Genomic DNA, 22,918 nt, shown 5'->3' on the forward strand with positions numbered 1-22,918 from the left:
GAGAGGGGCAAAAGAGAGAAGAAATCAATAGAAGAGAAAGGCTACCAAGTCCTATGACCCTTCCTTTCCCTTTGTCTTCTTTATTGGGCTAGTCCAGTGGAGATTTCATGGAATGTCTCAGTTCCCAGGACATTTAGAATACGTTCCCCTGCTCTTCCCCCACCACCTTCCCAAACCAAACATCTTAATCGACTAATACCATCTTTCCAAGTTTGGAACATAGGCTTCATACTCATCACCTACCCGCCTTCTTCTGAATATTTATGCCCAAAGGCCAGGATGTCAGATGCCCGTCCACTCCCATCGCAGACAACAACTGGCACGGGAGGGGTGTCTCGAAGGTACTCCAAGACAATGGAGATCACATTGGGTCCTCCTTCCACAATGAGTGCCACCACCGGAACGCCTTGACCGATTCCTGCATTAAAAAAGGAAAAGAAAAGGAAAAAAAAGAGAAAAGAACACAAAGCCAGCAAACCAAAGAAACAAAAAGAGAAACAAAAAGCACAAACTAAAATTACTGAGCCCGGGGGAGATAACAGATGAAGGGATAAAATACGGAGCAAAATTTTTACAGACTGCTGTAGCAGAAGCTTCCCACCAGGGGGTCTGTTTGGCTTTGCCCTCTTCCCAGAGCTCCTGGGATGCTGGGGTCAGTGAAGGCACTGATTGCCATACGTTTATAGGAGGGGGTGCATAGGGCGAGGAGGGAGAGAAAGGAATCGGTTAGTAGATGAAACACTGAGCCAGCAACCAGACGATTGGAAGTGAAATGTGACCTTAAGCAAGTCTCATATGTACCCAGTTGTTCAGTTTCCTACGTGAAAAATGGGAATTTAAAACAGGCCAGATCCCTGAAGTCATCAGAGGCACTAAGAAAATGCCTGAATGGTTCTCTTTATTGAAGACTCAACAAATGAAAATCAGCTGGAGGCACATTTTCACTTGTTGCGTTAACTACTAGCTACATTAGGGGTCTATCTATGTCTGACCATAAATGATAAGCTTGATTATTGATTCTTAATACAGTAACAGTCACAATAAAGTACCCAGGAGACATATCATCTGCCATCTGCTACTGCTTTGTCCTTAGCCACCGAGCAAGGTGCCAGGCTCATGATGGGTCGTCTGGAAACATTTGTTGAATTCAGTTGAATTCAGGGGTGTGTGTGTGTGGGGGGACGTGTCACAGACTTTTTCTAAAGTATTTAAGCTATTATCGGTGAGCTATAAGATGTAAAAAGTGCCCTAACATCAGCACTCACATATGGTTCAACTTGACATTTTAAAGAGAAGTATTAAAAATGAATGCCCATGAGAGACATGATGAAAAAGATTTGAAGTTCATTTTCAAGAGTTCTCTCAAGTGCCATCATTGTTCATTGAATAACTTCTTTTGCTCATTTTGGTATCACACTATATTTTCTCACTTTACCTTCCCAGAATAGTTAAGGAATTGAGCAGTACCATAAAAATGAGATGGTTTTGTACAGAGCAGTTATCTTAAAAAAGAAATAATCAAGATTCTGTGCCACTTCTGTAAATATGAACTAAAAAAAGCCTTCAATCATCTCCATTTCCCCCCTTCTCCTGCCTGCTATGTTTTTTTTTTCTTTTATCAAGAAACTGCTGCCCTGTGAGAAATAATAGTTTGAGGTTTGGTTCCTTGCTCCATTAATAAGAGACTGTATTTGACTTGTGTGACCTATTATACTTCTAAAGTGTATCAGTGTCCTGGGGCCTTCTCTTTTCTAAGTCAGTGTTTTTCATGGTTTGATTTTCATCTTAAAGGAAATGTCCAAAATGTCAGTTACACAAAAATGGGTGCCATTTTTATATCAACATTTAAAAACTGTAAGAAAATGACAATTGTTGTCCCCAAATTTCTTTTTGTGCTCCAGAGGGTATGAGGAGGGAGGGATAACCCATGGTCCCATCTGATTCTTCTGTGGATGGAGAACTTTTGAGAATTACTCCTTCAAATCCAAGGAGAGGGAAGCAAAAGATTATGCTTTTGACCAAAAGGCCCTTAACGATGAGACAAAAGGGCACTTTAAAACTTTAAAACTATTTACGTGTCTGTAGAGGAGACATTTTCCTCACTGCTGATGAGGAGGAGTAAGTAACTTCCTACTGAAAGGCACTTTGAAGATTAAGGGCTAACTTGAAATGTTAATACAGCACACTTCTTTTGGAGGAGAACTTGCTGACATAAGAAATATCCACCCCCTTATGGGTTTGTATGTTTTTTAAAGTTTATTTCTTTATTTTCAGAGCATGGAGGGGAGGGGCAGAGAGGGAGGGAGAAAGAGAATCCCAAGGAGGCTCAGTGCTGTCAGTATAAAGCCCAATGTGGGGCTCAGACTCACAAATGGTGAGATGATGAGCTGAGCCAGAATCAAGAGTCAGATGTTTAACTGGCTGAGCCACCCAGGCGCCCCGGGTTTTTATTTTAATGCCTTAAAAAAGAGTCTCTTTTCCAATGTTTAAAATTATTTTATGAGGTATTTGCCAAAGTACTATGCTATTTAATTTTTCCCTTTGCCTTGGTTTAGCACATGCTACCACATTGCTTCATGTCAAGGAATAATTATATGCCATACCTGCTGTTTTTTATACCTAATGATATGTTTAGACTCATTCTAGGATCTTCCAAGAGAAGCCTTTGCCAAGTTCTGATCTTGAGCACTGGTTCTGTCAGTGGGATCTTTACTTCAACTCACAGACCAGCTGTGATCCACTTAAAGTTCTCATGGAGAAAGAAGTCCTAGAATGGGCCTTCTAGAATGTTTCAGTTATCTAGAATCTACCAGACAATAGGCGAGATGGCTGGAAACCTCTCTTCCCTTTGAGAGGATATGTAGGTGCAAAGGATCAATTTACATAGGATACATTGAGAGCAATAAACAAAGGATCTCATAACAATGTATTTCTCAATGTACCAAAATGTTGTAACCCCTAGAAATACAGAAACATTTTAGATGATTAAATATCCTAATTTCAGAATGAAGCTGTTACCAATTCAAACATGAAAACAAATATATAAATTTATATTACTATTATTATTATATTATAATCCAGTGCTAAAAATTGGATAAAGTATCAAAGTATCATCTCCCTTTGCATAAATACTGAATATATATGGACTCCACATTCTCACCCATTTCCTACAGTGATAATACATGGAGATTTATTCTATAGACAATAAAAGCCCTTATAGCCTAATACAAAAGCACTTCTGAATATCTTAGTTATGAAACGTAGAGAATCAGGCTATATCTAAAAATACCATGCTTTGTGTAAATTTAGCCTGCCAGTATATGGTAACATTGTCTTTCTGTCAGGAGACACACACACACACACACACACACACACACACACACACACACACATTGCCTTTGTTTCCAAGAAAAGAAAATGGTATCAAATAATCAGTAATGAACTAACGAAGTGGTTCTTAGCCTATTTTTTTGGATATAAGGATCTTTGAATACTTTTGTGAATCTGATTAAATCTACTGACCCTTTCTCCAGAAAAATAAGTGCACATATGGATAGTCACAAAAATATTTCTATGCAATTTCAAGGGTTTATGGATCTTTGAAAGAGATTCATGAAAACTTGTGAATAGATCCTTACCAAACTCCAACCTAAATTAAGCACATTGATATAGCTATAAAGAACATCAGTTTGAAGCTCACTGGGGCCTGTGAGGCAAGTTCTAGAATGGGTTTGCCAACAAAATTCTATGCCCAAGGGAACTATATCATGCTATTGTTGCCCAGTTATATTGACTGGCTAAACTTCAGAATAAACACTATCTGTAGGATGTCACCGTTCCCTCCATTCTTTCTCTCTTGTTTCTCCTTATTTCTTCTGTTCACACTTTAGTTTCTAACTTACATTTTAGACACAGGATATTAAAAATACTCTAGAGAAAGTCATAAATGTAAAAAATTAGAATCTGTAGTATATGACTCCATTAGTAAAGAAAAGGCTTTTTAAAATACCATGAATACCATTTTCTATTAATGACATAAAGAAAACATTTTTCTTTATGGAATCCACTGCATGTTCAGCTGAATTCACATGGCACATTTCTATTTTCTTTATGCCCATTACAACATTAGTATAAATTCCTTTGAAGATAATCACAAATTTATACCTTGCTCAGCAAACCTACTAACCATTCACACACACAGACACACAAAATAGCTGTTTAGATCTATAGTTTTAAAAAATATAACCTCTATTATTCAGGAAGCTTTTTCATTTTATCGAGAGCCCTCAGAGACTTGTGTGTGTGTGAATATTTTTCCTGTGCTTTTGGGGAAAAATAGGTTAATTGTTTAGTCGATTGCAATAATTTTACATGTTTCACCATAACCAAAGACTTTCAGCAGTTCTCAGAGATTTCCATTAGAATTTAATTTTAGACCAATGTGGAGATGCTTAAGCAGGGAGAGGCTTTGCCACACTCTTTAGCTTTTGCAGTGTTGGAACTGGAGGCCTAGCCTTCAAAAATGTGGGCTTGGGTAATGGATTTAACAGCTACATTGTACAATGTTCCAGGCTGACCTACGGCTTTCAAATTACAGACCCCACTCCAATTAATTGTTCTTTGCAGAAGATATTCTCTTGGACTTGTGTCACATTTTGTTCTGACTGCTATGTACCTTAGCTTGGGTTCCCAATAAGGCAGAAAGTGTCAAAATTGGCTTAACCAAAGACTGGGTTGGGTGTTGGGAGGAAGGAAGGTGGCAGGAATAGGAGAATGTCTTCAAACTCCAAAAGCATCCTCTTTCTTTCTCCCTCTCTTCTCTCCCTCTCTGCTGACATGAGATAATAATCTGTGATCAGTTCAGGCACTTGTAAAAACATTCAGTCTGTTGTACGTGAAATGCCTGGATAATGTGAGAATTCTGATCAAAGTAAATTAACACTTTGGTTTCATGTCACATCACCGTATATGATCTAAAATCCCTATGGTCCTAAGGAATAATTTGCTATTGGACAGTGGTTCATATTTATATGGAGATGGAGTATAGAAGGTTGATCTTAGGTAGGTTGTAATGACCTAGGCCACAGATTGTGTGATCTGTGAAAGGAGGGCTCAAACTTTATGTGAGAAATGACTTCCCAAAGGTTTTAATGCATTCAAGACTGAGACTGTTAATGGTGGGTGGGCATTTCTCTCAACCCCTAAAGTTGCGTAGCAATAACATGAACATAACTAATTCACTGGCCTTGTCAGCTGTGGGAGTATGTGATTCTTGATGATTTAGAAGTTTGTGTGGAGAATTCACATGCTTGGAAACTATGCATATAGTAAGACTTTACCAGTATATTTTATGTTTCACAATTTTTAATTTGCATAATTAAAATTTGCTTAAAATTATAAAACATTGAATGTGCCCCCTTCATCCAACTTCCCACTTGAACAGCCTGGTCTTTGGTTCAGTGGCTGACTCTACCAACAGAACATTGGCCATTATCTCCTGTATTTGGACTACATAATGAGGTCATAAAAACTCAGCAACTTCCTAAGGTCTTGCACTTTTCCAAACAGAACCTTGCACAGACTTCGGGGACATTAGCAATTACTATAGTGATGGGAAGAGAAGCAGTAAGCTATTTGCCTCATTTTAATGGACACTAATTTGCTACCTACTTGAGAAATAATGGCTGAAGTTTGCATAATACTGCATAATACCACAACTTTCAACAGATACTTTCAGATTGAGATTCTTCATGTTCTTGTCGATTTAGTGCATCTTTTCTATGGCCTGAGAAACTGGAGATAGATTTGTGAAAAGTATGTAAATCTGGTAATCACTTGTGTTCAAGTGACAACACTTAAAACTATTCTTGTTTGTTAAGTTTAATTAGGAAGATTCATAACACATGAATATTCAGGTACAATGATAGGATATTATTATCCAGAAAGAGAATATTTTTATATGCTGTATTTTATAAAAGGAAAAATGATTGGAAATCTTTAAGCTACCAAGGAACAGAGCGAGACCAAGAAAATATCTAGGGGCTGACAAGAAAAGAATACGTTTCATTTTAAGTAGAATATCTTTGCAGTTCTTCTATGGAGGCAGATGTTTTGGATATTGCCTTCATGTTTTAGAGGTAGAATATGCTATCTATTCCAGACAACAGAACTATAACTGGAGTGAGTCTGGCCTTACTTGGAAATGGGTAATGAACCCAATTATCTTTTAGTGAATCCTGGTGAGGTAACCAATTGGTGAACGCCAAACCCATTGCAAATCAATCCTGTGTGTCATTATTATTACTATACCTTTTCATCACTATAATTCTGCATCTAATGCTTAGGCAAGCATCTGGGAATATTATGTACCACACAAACTATTAGGCAGTAGAAATAAAGCCACATGCAACAAGACGCTTCACTTCTGGATACTTATGGTTGTCAAGTGGGAAGGAAATTCCTTGAAAGAAGGCTGGGGACTTTCCTTAAGGCTGAGACTTCCCAATGTACAAATTTCCAATTCACTTTAGGACTAGGCAGGGGGAACATAATGTGAATTTCTTAAACATCCTCTCCTGTTATCAGTGATCCTTATGGCAACTCCCTTACTGATATTTAGCTTAATGGACCCCCTCCATGTAGTCCTTCCATATTTACAGCTAATAAACACACCAGTATACCAGAATAAACACACATGTATATTTTATCTTGCCATCTAAAATCTCAGCAAATTTGTCTGGAGATAGGCAGTTGTTAAAACCCTAAAGATACAGAGTTGGAATTAACGGCAATGCCTTTCCTGGTGATAAAAGATTAAAAACCTATGGTGTAGCATTTCTTCTCCCGGGGACAGTGAATGCAAAAGCTATTGATGAATACTGCAAACCGCTTTTTGTCCAGCTTGTTTTCAATACTGTTGAACTCATCTATTTTGCATATTATCAATGCGTATTTTCACAGGAATCCTGAACTAGCTCCTACCACCTGGCTTTCATTTTAGAGATTGCCTTGCTTCGATTTTCTGTCTGGTAACCAGAGGACCAAGGACAGACGGAGAGAGTGGATGAGTGGATGAAATGTGGATCCTGTAAGCCATGCAAAGGCGTCACTGTGGCACGCGTACTGGAAACACTGGTCACGCCCTCCCTGTCCACACTCCCCTTCCGAGGAGTTGACCTGTCCACAGGTCTGCCTTGTTTGGCTTCTTTTAAAACTGGTTGGACTAGAGGTGGGTTCCAGACCTGCAACGGGTCACATTTGCCTTTCTGGAATTGGAGTGGAAACCCAAGGCCGGAAGTGAGTTTCCGGAAAGTGGGTTGGTGGAGAGTGAAGCTTCTCTATTAGCTGAGGCTCTGGTAGGGCAATGGGTGGGTGATTAAACAAGGGAAGAAGACCATGAGGAAGGAAGAAAGGGGGCAGAGGATACCACAGAGAAGGGATCATGTGGCCTGAGTGAGAGGGAAGGAAGGGTGTGTGTGTGTAAGAGAGGAAGAAAGAGAGATCATTTATTTAAAAAGATATTTAAATGTATATTATATATGTTATTTATTGGTAATTCATATACAAATTATCTAAGTCATATAAACTATAATTTATAATTATATTTATATAAATATATTTTATATAAACTTATATAATATTACATGTTATAAAATAATATATGAATATTATAATTATTTATAAAACACACAGAACAGAGTCTGGCATTTAAGAACTACATGGTTAAACAAACACAAATATAAAGATTCTTATTTACGGGCACCTGGGGGGCTCAGTCGGTTGAGTGTCTGACTTCTGCTCGGGTCATGGTCTCACAGCTCATGGGTTCAAGTCCCGTATGGGGCTCTGTGCTGACAGCTTGGAGCCTGGAGCCTGATTCAGATTCTGCATCTCTGTCTCTGTCTCTGTCTCTCTCTCTCTCAAAAATAAATAAACATTAAAAAAATTTAAAAGATTCTTATTTATATTTATTAAGCTTATAAAAGATTTCCCATTTAAATGTGTATAAATATTCATGAGGATAACAGAAAAATAAATGTGCTTCATATACTTAAACCAAAAGGAGGAGTTGACAAATAATTTGAAACATGTTTTTCCAAAGTTTGAATGTCCTCTCATGCAGACCAATAATAATATGCTGAGGAAGACAAATTTTTTTTTATCTTGTATCCAAAAAGCTAAAACTATTTGTTTTGGGGTAGGTGATTCTTTCTGGCGGGGGGGGGGGGGGGTGGTTAGGTGACTTTTTGTATCACTCCCCAAATGCCTTCTACCGTGGCCTCTTTTGGGTGCTTCAATCAGCTTGTTAAGCCATTTGAGTTTTGTGGTTTGGACAAAGATGTAAATGCCAAATAACAAAATCCATAAACTGACTCCAAGTATATTATATGCTAATAAACTAACTTGGCTTTTGACTTAGTCAATGGGAAACAGTTATTCCCTTACGGCAAGCCAGTTCTGATTGAAATATCCTGCTATTAATGTTCATATATTACCGGGACATCCAAGTAACATTCTATGTGAATCATTTCAATAGAAAAGGAACAACCGATCCCATGGGCTGTGGTGCAAGTATTACTTTCATAAAAGGAAAGAGCCAGCGTTTTCTTTGAGGCCATTGTTTGCAGGCTGAATGTTTTAATGTAATTGATCTAAGTCTACAAGAAAACTCGCCCAAACAAAGCCAAAGTCTTCTTAGTTTCTACTCTGTTCAAACCCACATCAAAAGGCATCCTTTGCCTTCTCAGATGTAAGGTAATCAGAGTGGTTCTAACTCCTTTGACTTTATAATACTATGCCCATCCTCCCCTTATAACAATTATGTCTTCCTCCCCCAAATGTGAAAAGTTCTTTTCTCTCTTCAAGGAATGTTCTTTTTGACTTACTCTCTGTGAGGAACTTACACTCATCCTGCAGTTTCCAGGTTCAAAGACAAGCCTTCCTGAGCCCCTTCCCCCCTTTTACCCACCAGGCAGAATTAATAATTCTCACTTGTGTTGCCTCATAGCATTTTCTTTTTTTTAAAGCCCATGCCAATGAAGAGATTTTTAAAATTTGTCTATCAATTACTTTGGCATAAAAGGCATTAAAACTTTCTCATAGTGCCTATCTCTTGAAGTTTTCTCTCATTAATTACGTGTTTGGACACCTCTTTTCTCTATTAGGTGGGTTTATCTTTGTATTCCCTGCATGGCATGCACATAGTTGTTGCTACTACACATAGTAGTTGCTCACTAAAACTTGGGGTATAAAAGGCAGGATACTGAATTACTATCAAGTATACCCTGATTTCTTTTTTCTTTATTTTCTTATTTTTGTTTTTGAGAGAGAGAGAGAGAGAGAGAGAGAGAGAGAGAGAGAGAGAGAAGCAGGCAGAAGGAGAGGGAGAAAGAGAATATTAAGCAGGCTCCATACCCAGCAAGGAGCCCGAAGCAGGGCTCCATGTCACAACTGTGAGATCGTGACCTTAGCCAAAATCTAGAATCAGCCACTCATCTGACTGAGCCACCTAGGTGCCCCAATCCTGATTTCTTATAGGTTAAATGACAATGTAATTATTTCCACAGAAATTTTTAGATGTTTTCTGACGTGAGCCACTTCCCCTCAATCAACTGGCCTGAGATCCAGGGCACTGAGATCTGATTTAAATTTTCATGAAATCGGGAATTTTCCCAGATGCCTAGGGTTTTATGTTCATTGATTGGCTCATTCCCGAAGTGCTTCCTGCCTTATTTCCCTGCCTCCACAGCAATCACCACCGGCTAGTTATCATCATAAATACAGTCTTCTCTGTAGCCATCTTTAGTGACAAAAGTCCACACTTTTACAGACAAAAGTCCACACTTTTCACGTGACAGGCGAGGCTCCCCGTGTTCTGGCCCAACCTTCATCTGTAGCCTCATCTCCCTCCAGATCTTCTGTTCACCTTAATTCTGGTCTCGTCAGACTATCTTCATGATCTGCCAGCTAGGATTCTGTTTTAACTTCCTCCTAACCATCCAAATTTTCAGAGGGGAGTGTCTCTCCCCACTCCCAGTTTCATGAGGAAGAGTGAGGTCTCCCAGCTTCTCTGGGGGCTCTGCCCCTAAAGGTATGTTGGTGACACATGAGGGGTGGGGTAAAGGCTCACTATGGGATTCTGCCAGATCTGGGGGAGCCATTAAACCCACTTGGCCAATGGTCTTAAAGCCATACCTGCTAACTTGTCCAACAAAAACTGGTATTTTGAGTTTCATCAAGTACTTTTTTTTATTTCTGAGATTGTTCAGAATTTCGATGAGAAAGGCAGGTACTCTTTATTGTGGCCTCTCAGAGACCCCAATGCAATCTTCAGAGTCTACTTTAAATGTTACTAATTGCTGAGGTATTTCTTAACTCCCTTAGGTAGTATTAATCATTCATTCCTTTGTAGCCTGTTGCTGATTTTTTTTCTTTTATCTATGTTTTGGCAGTTATTTTATTCTGCCTTGCTTTAATGAAAGTTTCATCCACTAAATTTAAACTTCTTGAACAGACCCCTGCCCCCCCCCCCCCCCCCCGCTTTAGGCAACATCCTGGTGTCAAAAGTGCCTCACATGTAGAAGGTGGTTTCGATAATTGTGAAATAAAACAAAATTAAAATGTACAGAGCCTCAGGTACAGTGCCTTGGGACTAGCACAGTTGAAGGGACAGGAATAAATTGGTGGTTATACAGGGACCTAGTACCGTATCTCAATACTATCGATGTGTATTTCTGACAGTTGACACGACAGCCATTTAAGTGGCCCCATCGTGTCCTTTCACACGCCTTAACTACCTGGCCTCAGCAGTGGTCAGAGACCTAGAGAAGGAGCTGCTGAGTCACCTGGGCCGGTGCTCACATTTCACTTGTCCATTTGGATTAGGTCTGGAAGAGTCCAGATTCTTAGCGACTCAAATAGCCAATTTCGGTTCAGCTGTCTTGTCCTTTTAAATTGAAGTCTCATTGTTTCTCAGAATTGGACCCAGCTGGAGTGACAACGTGGCCTGGCCACTGGGAGGGGAAAGACGTAAACAAAGGTTTACATTCTTCCCTTTGCTGGAACGATATCCGTGAAAGCTATTACTTCCTCCACATGAAATGAATAGGGAACTACGTGACTGAAATGGAAACATAATTCTGTTCTCTCTGAGGTGATTGATATGATTCAGCAGCAGCTACGGTGCTGTTGGCTAGAAGTGACCTTCATTCACCACCAAGGTTATTAAACTAACTGACTGCCATTATCCTATATGAGACAAAGGAAGGGTACTGATTGTTTGACATCTAGTAATAGTATTTAGTCCAATTTCTGACCAGCAGTTGGGAGAAGTGATAAATTTTTATTTGACTGTCTGGGCATCTTTTCTAAAAGACAATGTGTCAAGCCCAGTCTGTTCAAATCTTTATCATGACTAAATACTCAGTGGGAAATATGGATGACGACATGAGGAACCTTCTTTCCTCTGGTTTCAAGTTCCGTGTGGATGGAGCTCCATTAGTGGAACATATCTAGCCCCTTGTCCTTCCCTTACTCCTCTCCACATGTAAAACTGAGCAACTTGATTGGGGGTGACTAATGTCTATGTTTCTTGGTGAGATAGAACAAATCCACTACTAGTCTCCCACTGAAGAGAGCTGAGTTCTTTCTTCCTTGTCCTCCATGGACCAATGCTAGTCAATGCTATTAGTAAAGGTGTCTTTTGTAGACACAGATTTCTTTTCTGGTTGGCTGTCTGGCGGCTGAAAAAGGCAAACCCATTTGGCGCTCACACTAGGTCATTATTTCCAATAACTTCACCATTAATAAAAATTATGTTTTGATCTCCATCTGCCTGACTCTGGTGTCCAACTCTCAGTCAGTTTCAATCTTGTTCCATCAAGGGTGAAGTATAATGTATTAGACTTTCTCAAGCTCTAACACCATGAATTATAATACTGTTATTTCTCTTGCTTGTATTCACTTAGCATCAGAACATCTAACAAACTTGAGCCTCTGGTTCAAATTTGTGATGTGAGATCATTTTTCAAGTGCAAAGATGGCCTTCTCTAGCAGACATTTTTTAAATGTTTTTTTAAAAAACTTTTTAATGTTTATTTATTTTTGAGAGAGAGAGAGAGAGCAAGAGCATGAGCAGGGGAGGGGCAGGGAGAGAGGGGTCACAGAATCTGAAGCAGGCTCCAGGCTCTGAGCTGTCAGCACAGAGTCCAACGCGGGACTCAAACTCATGAACCATGAGATTATGACCTGAGCAGAGGTCAGACGCTTCATGGATTGAGCCACCCAGGCACCCCTTCTTTATGTTTTTATAGCTCCTCACAAGGAAATGACAATTCCAATATGTTAAAAAACCTAGTTACAAATGGTGCCAAAACAAGGCTGCTTATGAATTTCTGGGTTGCAGTGAATGATCTCTCATAGTGAAGTCCACTCCGCCAACTGGCTGAAGGCAGTTTTTTTTTTTTCTCTTTGGGGAACAAGCAGTTGCTGAGCACCTGCCAGGTGTTGGGCAGCAGCCAGGCGGGTTGCACATGCTTACACAACATGCTCAACAATCCTATGATAGAAAGATTTTAAATTTCAGTTTACACCTAAATAAACTGAGGCACAGAGAGTAAACTGAGTATCGAAACTGGGTCTACACTATTTGCACTCTTACTGGGTCGTCTCTCACTAGGGTGACCATTTGTTTTATCATACAAATACCAGGACACTTTTGCAAATGAAAGGGTCGTCGATCGTTAATAGTTATTCTGGGATGACTAGTATAAACCAGATCTAGTCCTGGACAAACCAGTACAATGGTCGCTCTATCTTTCTCATGCCTCAGAGTGCCAAATTCATTTCTGAAAAATTTTAAAAATGGATGCCAACGTCAGATATTTAGAAAGGGGCCTGAGTTTGTTCACTGTCCCCTTTTTGCCTCTCTTCCTGGCTTAATAAGGCCAAGACTCACTGCTACCCCTCTCTGATTCCCTGGGAGCAGGTTTCCGGCTCCATCTAAACCACAGCTATTCATTATCAGAGATATTCCTTCCCTTAGGTACTCAAAAGGATGAAGCTCCAGGGAGGGATTAGATCATTAAGCAAAGGAAAACAGCAACTATAACACAGCAGCACCTGCATAAATCCTGTAGGGGGAGAATATTGATTTAAAGTTTTTCTCATTCTAGCATATCCTTGATGGTGCTGAAAATAAATCCCTTCTACTTTTCTCTCTTATAAGTAAATGCCTCATTACATTCTATCACTTAAACATACTGGAGGGCCACAATGAGGAATCAGCAGACGGTCATGGCCCAAGGGCATCCAATGGTACTTTGGGTCCTTAATCACTCAGTCATTATCCTACTCTGTCATGTTCATGTGAAAACAGACACTTGGCTTATTCCTACTCTGCCACCAAGAACCATTTGACTGCAATAATAAGTGCTAATACCATCATTCTAGAAGATGGGCTCTCCTAATGTTATATATAAGAAAGTGACAATCTAAGGACTGTTCTCAAAACCCTAATTCTAATGTGCAAAGACCTAGTTTGTGCATTGAAAACTATCACTGGAAGGGGTGTGCAGAAATGCCCATGTCAAGGTCTCAGCTCTTCTGATCAGAGTCTGCTGTAGCACACGGCTCTTGAGTTTAGCATGTATCAGAATTTCCTGGGGAGCAGTTCGAGAACACCCCGCTGCACACCTTCCCGGAGCTTCTGACAAGTAGGTCTAAAATGGGACTTGAGAATGTGCATTTCTAACAAGTTCCCAGGTGATGCTATTGCCAGTGGCCCAATGGACCAGAACCGCTGCCCCAGCATTAAGCTATAAGTAGAGGAGATTTCCAACTATGAAAAGAAGTGGAATCTAAGATGTGTCCTTTGCGGTAAATTAAGATGAGAGGCCATGGAGTAGGACTGAAACATCCATGTTTTGTTCCCTGGAACAAATCTAAATCTAAATCAGGAGTCTGCAAACTTTTTCTGCAAGAGGCCAGATAGTAAGTATTTTCAGGTTTGCAGGACAGACAACCTCTGCTGTAAGTCCTCAACTCTGTCACGGTTGGTTGAAGGCAGCCATAGATGTACATAAAAGAATGAGCATGGACATGGCCGTGTTCCAATAAAGCTTTATTTACAAAGACAGATGGCAGGCTGGATTTGGCCCATGGGCTGTAGTTTGCCAACCTTTGGGTCTAACTACTGTGATAAAAATGATTCCTATGAAGCAACATCTGTTAGTCTGCCAAGCTTGAGTACATCTATGATCGATGAGAAGCTAACCAAGCTGGAAAGCTGTGTAAGCCAAGCAGTGACATCCAGTTCAGTTGTATGTGATTGATGTAGCGTTGCCCTTACTGGAAGTTATGTGCTCTTCTTCCCCTAGAACCAGTTCCCCTAGTTCATCCCCTAGAACCAACTCTTTAAAAATGAATAGCTTCCCACTTCATCCTATTTCAGTAGGGGATTCACTGTACTGCTGAAAATTATTTACCTATATTGAATATACCCTCTACTTGGTATGTGGCCTAAAAGCAAATAATGTATTTTCTGTCTAACAGGATCATTTACTGAGTTACTAATTCATATTTTGTTTTCCATTTATTTTTCCTTCTTATTTCCAAAAGGGCCCACTGGGCTGTCTTTTCTCAGGGAAAGTTGGCATTGCTGGCCTGAAGATGAGCTCTCTGGATGGCTTTTGTTAAAAACGTAAGCTCATTAATGTCTTAAAGAGAAAGAAGACAAGGCAAGTGTCTCTGATGGGTAGAGATGGGATGGGATGAGACAGGGAGAAGGGACTCGCAATATCCCGATGGTCAGTTCGCAGGTTTCATCTTACTTGACCCATCAAAAGCATTTACACAGTTGGCCATGGCTTCCTCTTGGAAATATGCTCTTCATTTGGATTCCAGAAGCTCCCTCTCCTTACTTCACTAGCTCCTCCTTCTTCATCACTGCTGGTGCCTTCTCACCTCCCTGACCTCTGGTAGAAGGACTGATTCAGTTCTTGGTCCTCTGCTGTTTCCTTGTCTCCTCTCCTCACTCACACCCTGGATGATCTCACCCACTCACATGGTTTTGTACACTGGCCAGACATGGGCGACTTCCCTATCTATATCTCCAGACCACTATCTGCACTGAGCTTCAGTCTTGCCCAACCTTGCTCCTCTCGACATGGCTGCAGTGCCATGGGATAGCTCAGATAAGATGCACCCAAAGGTAAGCTCCTGATATTGTCCCTACCTTCCACCCTCCTCCCCAGTCTTCCCCATCTGAATACATGGCAGTGCATTCTTCTAGCCGGTCAGTCCCCCAAACTGGGAGTCACCGTGGATTCATCTGTCCCTCTCACACCTTGTATCAAATTTAACGGTAAATCTTGCTTGCTCTGCCTTCAAATTATAGCCTGAATTATACACCTAGTCTAAGCACTGCCAGCTTTTGTCTGGCTTCTTGCCATGGTCTCTTCACCGCTGTTTCTGCTTTCACACCTGCTCCCTATGTAGGCTACTCAACTCAGTAGGTGGGGTGATGCTGTTGAAACATACAAGAGCACTTCTTCCTTTGCTCAAAACTCTGCAAGCTACTATCGCACACAGGGCAAGTGTAGAAGTCAAAGTTCCTACCCTCCTCATTGGATCTGGCCCTCATTCCTTCCCTGCACTCCTCTCCTACTCCTCTCCTCCCTTTCCTTCCACATGGCCGCACAGGCTCCTCCTGATGTCCTCCGATCATGTAGCCACATTCCCGCCTTAGTGCCTTTTCACTGCTATTCCTTCTGCCAGCAGTGGTTGTCCCCGATATGTCACCTGCTCTGCTCCCTCACTTCCTAAAGTCTTCACTCGAGTGTCCCCTTTCCAGTGAGGCCTTCTCCACCACTCTATTTAAAAATGCAACCTCCTCCTTACACTCCCCTTTTTGGCCTCTCTGCCTTCCTTCTCTCCCTGACACGTATTCCTACCCAATACACTACATATTTTACTTATTTCTGGTTTCCTTCAACCCAAATGCAAGCTCCAGAAGGGTGGGATGAGCACAGACACCTGGCCTGAAGGGGACTGCTATGAAGTGCACCCTGGTGCTGCGCTCAGCACTGGAGCACCAGAACCTTCTGCCTGGCCTGGGGGTGGGGGCGGTGGGGTGGGGGACCATGCAGACTTGGGCAGTTCCAGTACCAATGGTTACCTTGGCTGAGGGAAAATAAGAGGCCTCTTCCCAATTTCCCAGGTACACTATACCTGAGAGAGAGAGAGAGAGAGAGAGGGAGAGGGAGGGGGCAGCTGAGAGGGGGAGAAGATGGGAAAAGGAAGGGGAGAAGGGGAGGGGTCAGAGGGAGGACATCAGGAGGAGTGGGAGGGAAAGAGAGACACAGTAAAAACTGAGACTGAATTCACCAAAACTAGATGGAAAGGGAGCTTAGAATTGGACTTATTTGATTTAAGGAAAATTTTTATTATGCAACATTTCCTACCTACCTAAGTTTATGAACCATAATTCATACTCACTGTAACGGTTCTTATTACCTGAATAATGGAAACAAGTAAGTTGACAGGACCAAACAAATCCTGCTCCATGCACGACCTGCAAACAGAATCTAAGAACGGAAATACAAGGGAGAAGAGAACTTTCTACTTGTCCCCAGTCTCCTGATGGTGCGGGCTGGCCACGTTAGTTGTTACTTCTTTCAGAATCCCCCCTCCCCCCCACCACGATTTCCTAATAAATTCTGATGTGCACCGGAGTCAGAACTCACTTCCTGTGTTCTCCCTCTGGGTGGAAGAAATGTGGCTAATGAGGAAAGGTTCAGCTCAGATTTGTTTGATGACCAGAAGGGCTGACTCTTCAATCCTCAGTCCCCCGTGTTAGCAAAGGCACACCTATTTTTTCATCCTCCCTCATTCCAGCAGGAATTGCCCACAGAACCCCGTGTGGTCGCGAAGACGCCCAGGCTCATTAGCCAGCAAGAACTGTTGATTCCTCTGCCTGAGATCTAGGACTTCAGCATTTGCCTACAGGGCTGCAGCCTGTGGAACTCAAGGCAGCTTTTGAAATCTGACTCTGCTCAAAGAACAGGAACAGCCTGTTCAGTAAGGGGAAGAGCTGCTTGCTTGTTTCAGCTCTGGATGCCAAAAAAGAAAAAAAAAAGTTCGCCTATTTGGCCGGTATTAACGGAATAACGTCTCTAGTCTCCTGTTTTTGTTTTTTTTTTCCTCAGAGGTTAATATCTTGAGCCAAGGGTTCAAGGTTAAAAGATTTTTATTCTGTTAGAATCTATGACAATTTTATTGCTGACGTCTTGGGAGCACTATTTCTGGTCACTCTTCAAGCCTATATGAAATACATTTCACTTTTACAGCCATCAGTGTCACTGGTGTGAAATGATTCAAACACTATTTGAAGGCAAATTATTTTAAATTCTGGGAAGGGGCTTTGAAGGGTCTCGTGACAAATTCCCTGGCCTTAATCATCTCAAGCAAATTAAAATCTCAGCCCACTTTCTTTTAGAACCCTAGAGAGTGAGATACCTTATCCTCTCTAAATATATCCCACAGTAAAATTGTTGATTATGGCAGAAAAGTACTCAGTCAGCCAGTCAGCACAAGTTCTGCCATTTATTTTATGTTAGCCTAACTTCCTAAAGGTACCTATGCATTTTTACTGAATGGTTGATCCTAATCTAGACTGAAAAGCAGCCATAGGCAATTATCACTTTAAATAAGTGGGGGAAGATCAATACTTACTTCTTTTTCTGTGTATATGGAAATAATGGAGCCGTGATGGCTTTGGCCACTCCAAAAAATACACATCCTTCGACTCTCTAAGTTCCTAAGATGCAAACGATTTAATAAGAATCATGATTCAACAAGAATCATGATTCAAATTTCCAGAATAAATACTTTCATGCCTATGACAGAAGTATTCATGATGGTCTTTGCCTGTACATGTTCCTGTGCATTTATCTTCCCAGAGTCTGTCTATGTGTTACTGTTTTACTACGTGTCTTTCCTTTGAAGCTTTTAACATCTAAGCTCGTCTATTACATTTTTATGTCGGGCTGGAAAACAGAGCTAAAAATAAGGCCAGAAAAACATTTATTGATGTTTACAATAAAAATTTATTGAGCCCCTACCTGCATATATCAGGCACTGTGCTAGGTTTGCCAGATGACAAAAATGACTAAGACTCAGACTCTGCTCACAAGGAGCTCACAATCTACGGGTGACGGAGCACGGTGCAGGCAGATAGAGATCACCGCTTTACCAAAAGAGGCAGTTCTGCGACAGAGGCTTACACAGAGTGCTGTGGGAACATGGATTATATGGCAAATAATTGAGCCTACAAGAATATGTGTGTGTGTGTGTGTGTGTGTGTGTGCGCGTGCGCACGCGTGCGTGCGTGTGTGTGTGTGTTATAAGATTTCATAGAAGAGAAGATTTTCAAGCTGAGGCTTGGAGTGTAGGTTTTTGTCCTTAAGTAGAATTGGAAGAGGTTGGAATTTCAGCAAATGTCAATACAGGAGAAAAACACCTCCAATGAGGAATGTCATCATGTCGTTTACGGGGAAATTGCAAGTAGCTTAAAAGGGGTGGAACGTAAGGTCTCCATGAATTATGAAAGAAGGGGAAACCAGAGAAACAACAGATAAAAACATATAGAAAGACTTTTGGTTAGCAGTGGAATAAGGAAGAGGTTGGGTCACGTCAAGAGGGTCTATGCTATCATGAGAGGAACCTATTATGGGGCTGACCAATAACAGCAGATTTTGCTGACTCTTGAGACCAAAATGCCAAATATTTGCTATCCACATCTTTCTAATCTGAAAAGAGATCTCAGCATTGTTTCCTGCATGTAAAAGAACTTAAGAGATCTTATCAGAATGGTGGATAGCTCCCCTGTTGGACTCATTCAGGAACTGCCCCAGTCCCTGAACAAAGTCATTCTAATGCAGAAAGGAGCTCTTTGCTAAAGAGAAAGCTTTTTGCTTAGCCTGGATTGGAAAATGAGTCAGATAAACAAGGTAGGCAGACTGGGAAGACACAGGTTTCACTAACATGAGATCTACTCCCCCAACATTATTCCTTTGAGTCCATAATTGTCTTGATGGACAAAGTGACATTTTAGTACCAAGCATGACAAACATTTCAGGGACAGCCAACTTGTATCAGGCCATTGCAAAAGATAAGAGAGGGCAGATGTTTAGACTGTATTATCTTTTTCACACAATCTATTCTTTTATAGATTTATAGAGGGAAAATTCTTTAAAAAGTAGAGAAAAGTTTGAACAACACGTTCAGTTGAGGGCGTCTGAAAAATGGCAGGTCATCAGAGTCCAAAGTTAACTGATCATGAATTTGATATACATATTTTGGATGGTCTTTTACTTGATCTGTTGAGTCTACAGGTAGAAAGTCCAAATGATTGGGCTGAACAGGTTAGAGCATCCACAGAAGGCAATGAAATGTCCCTGATATACATGTAACCCACCTAGGGGAAGTTTAACATCCTTTTCAGGTCATGTGGTTTGAACTCAGGGCTTTCAGTCTATGAGAATATAAATTCATTATTTCTTACTTCCAGGTCTCCCTGGATGAAGTTCTGCTATGACCCTTAACTTATTGACTGCTATTGGTCTCATGGAACAGTTATGGGCTCAGTGATGGAAATTTTCATGTCATGGTTACCCCAATGCATTTGAACATGGTGCAATGATCAAAAAAGATGCCAGTGATGACAATTGAACGTCCCTTTGCCTTCCCAGCCTCCTTCATATATTCTCAGGCATAGGATGACAAAGGGAAGTCCACGAGTCACATGAAGAAAGACTGTAGCCATGGGTACACGATCAGGATCTCCTCTGCTAATCTTCACCCCCACCCTCCCTGCCCTACTTCCTCCTCACGTTGCTCCTGTGAATTCCTCCACCATCTTGCCACTAACCACCGTCCTCTGCCCAAGGTTCTCCTGTTGAAGAATTCCAGCTGAACTGATGTTCAACCCGTGTATGATGTGGAACTTGTGTTCAAACAGTTGTTGAATGAAGTAAAGACCCCTAAACCCTCCAAGGTAACAAGATGTTAGGGGAGTGCCTTTTTGAGTGAAATAATGCTTCCTTCTGTGGGGTGAAAGAGCAAGGATTTGGGAATCACATCAGCCTGGTTTGTGCGATGCTGTGCCACTAACTGGATTTAGAACAAGGGCTTAGTAACTCTGAAATGCGGTTTCATCAACTGTAAAAAAGGAAGATAATAATCCCTACCTTAAAGGATCTCTGCATTGAAGGATCTCTGCTCATATATTAAGAGCAGTATATATGAAAACGCCTAGCCTAGTGCCTGGAACACACCAGCACCTCCAGAAACGCTCATCTTTATCCTCTGTTTTATGGGGGATTTTAAAATGATAAATAATAGGGAATAATCATCATCATCATCTCGGATGTGGTTGGAAGTCTTAGAAAGAGATAAACAGCAGTCATAGGGAGAGAGAGCGTTAGGAATTTTGAAAGGAAATGAATGGTTTTATGGTTAATTTTCTTGGTTGGGGTTTAAGAGGAGATTCATGTTGTCCATTAATTATACTTACCAATTGGGTCTAATTGGCAACTACCCCAAAATGAATAAAACAAGCGGGAGTCAAGAGAGAAAAACGGCAGGCATCCTGTCAAAAAATAAAATCTTTGAAATTTCTACAACCCAATGGTTGAATATACATTTTATTAAAGCAGACGGACTCACCCACTTTATAAATTTATACATGTGATGGCAATCCAAGTTGCACACTGAGACTTTTGCAAAGCATCAAACAGCCCTCTGTAGCAGCTATACCTGATTTTCTCATTCTTCTACTTGTTTGGGTTCTTAAAATCAGCCATCCCCTTTGCTGGATGGAGCAAGCATCCCTCATTATTCTGCGTCAGCCTAGGTGAATGTTGTGGGGCTCAAAGGGTTAAGCAAGGCAATCTGTGTTGAGTGCTTAGCCCTTGTAAATCCTCTAGAAATGTTAGCTGTTGGTACCATGATGATAATAATAATTATGAATCTTTCGATGCTGTTTTCCAAGACTGCACAAGAACTGGATTGCCCCCTCTTTCCTTTTAAAAACATTAATTTTTTCTTGTTTTTGGAGATATGTGTCCTCTTCTCAGGTGATTAGCTACTTTTGACAAGGAGTATTTTTTCCCCTCCACTGGCTAATGTACTTAATTTCTTTTCTTTTTAAAGAATAATTGAAACCAATGACAACATATCATTCAATATGCACAATATTATTTACTGAAAAGATCCCCACATTCCCTTCTTCTTTCTCTCATTGCCAAGAAAATGACTAATTAGATACACAGACATAACCATATGTACATATAGGTATTTTATATATATATATATATGTATATATATATATACATATATATATATATTTTTTTTTTCTTCCTTCCTTTCCTTTCCTTCCTTCCTTCCTTCCTTCCTTCCTTCCTTCCTTCCTTCCCTTCCCTTCCCTTCCCTTCCCTTCCCTTCCCTTCCCTTCCCTTCCCTTCCTTCCCTTCCTTCCCTTCCTTTCCTTCCTTTTGTGTATACATACATGTATATATCTACCTACCTATTTATCCAAAGAAAAAGTCATCAAAGCCACTTCATTATAATAGGTTTCCTTACCAATTTGTCTATAGTATCCCAAACTGGGAGGTGAATTTAATTGTAATATCAAGACTCTGGAGTTGTTAATTTACTAAACAAGCTAGGCTGGGGTGAGATGATCCAGTACCTCATTTCAAATCTAGGCCCCAGAGGAGAATCCCACCAACAGTTCTGTTTCTGCTCCTTTTTTCTTTCCCTGGAAACATTTATGGAGGCCCCAGCTTCCTAAAATCAAGCCAGACTCCTAGAGGAGCTTCAACAGGGGGCAGTCGTTGGGCAGAGGGTAGCCAATTTGTGAGAGACACAGTAAGGTCTTAATCCACTGTTACAGAACATTGCTTGGTGATTCCTCAGTGCCCACAACCTGGCAGAGGTGCCTTGTCATAAGAACGTACTCACTGGGGGCAAGACAAAGAAATATCCCTTGAAGCACAAAATGTAAGAGTTGGTTTCTGGATTCCTCTGGATTCTTAATAGTTTGTAAAATAACAAGCCAAGAGTAACTACTGTGTATTTCCCAGAAACTTACCAATTAGCATGTTCCTGAGAAATAAATTCAGCTGGGGAGCACACACCCCCCCAGGCCGCTCTGCTGCTGTGTATGACAATTAGACTGCTTGCTAAATACTATGAGCAAAGCCCCAGATAGAGAAAAACACAAGACCTCCTGGCAAATTTAGCACGAGCATTTCTTTATGGGACCAACTACAAAACTGGCCTGGCTATGTGTTTCCTGCAGAGTGAAGAGCACGCTGGTATTTTCAGTGTAGTTCTCTTTTGCTTCCAGTTACCAAACCCTAACGAACAAAAGTTAAAACAACATTTTAGTGAAGATTAACCAGATTTGTTGAAGATTTGTTGCATGGCTGGAAATGGAAATGTCTAAACATGTGGCGTTTGGTGACGGTGACCCCAATTGTCTCATTATTTCCTTGATCACCCTATCGGGCATGGTGTAAAAAGTGGTCTCAAGGGGGGAAATGGGGAAATAAAGGGCCACGGATTTTGCATCAAATGAGGCTGATACCCCCAAGAACCCTGCTTTCATTCCTGGCTGAGGTGCATGGAAACTTTTCCTTATTTGAGTTCCCCTGGCGTTATGTTAAATACATGAAAAGTACTTCCCAAACTAACTCAGTGACTGTGCTGAGCAGCAGACTAAGCGTGTGGCATTCTCAGCTCAGCTAAGATCTGTGCCAGCAAATGCACAGTATGAAAAGAGGTAGGACACCTGACCTTTTCTAAGTGGGCTTTCCCATCTGGAAAATGAAGGCAGTGAACCTGGTGAGATACACAC

The 22,918-nt window shown here is 40.9% G+C and overlaps 1 protein-coding gene across 9 annotated transcripts in view; it reads right to left on the reverse strand.

Moving 5' to 3' along the window:
* Window positions 1-22,918, reverse strand: part of TRPM3 (transient receptor potential cation channel subfamily M member 3) — an 803,813-nt gene that overhangs the window by 182,881 nt on the left and 598,014 nt on the right. For 4 of the 9 annotated variants that reach the window (XM_086684995.1, XM_086684993.1, XM_086684996.1 and 1 more), the window contains exons 7-8: window positions 20,573-20,647; window positions 244-418 (exon numbers count right to left, since the gene is read on the reverse strand). In XM_086684995.1, coding sequence (XP_086541121.1) covers window positions 244-418; window positions 20,573-20,647 — 250 coding nt within the window. Of the gene's footprint in view, window positions 1-239; window positions 419-20,572; window positions 20,648-22,918 lie in introns of those variants that run through there. The other 5 variants (XM_086684999.1, XM_086684997.1, XM_086685000.1 and 2 more) reach the window with 2 other exon arrangements.

Source organism: Puma concolor, chromosome D4 (genome assembly GCF_028749965.1).
Source record: "Puma concolor isolate L17-30 chromosome D4, mPumCon1.1.hap2, whole genome shotgun sequence".
Taxonomy (NCBI): domain Eukaryota; kingdom Metazoa; phylum Chordata; class Mammalia; order Carnivora; family Felidae; genus Puma; species Puma concolor.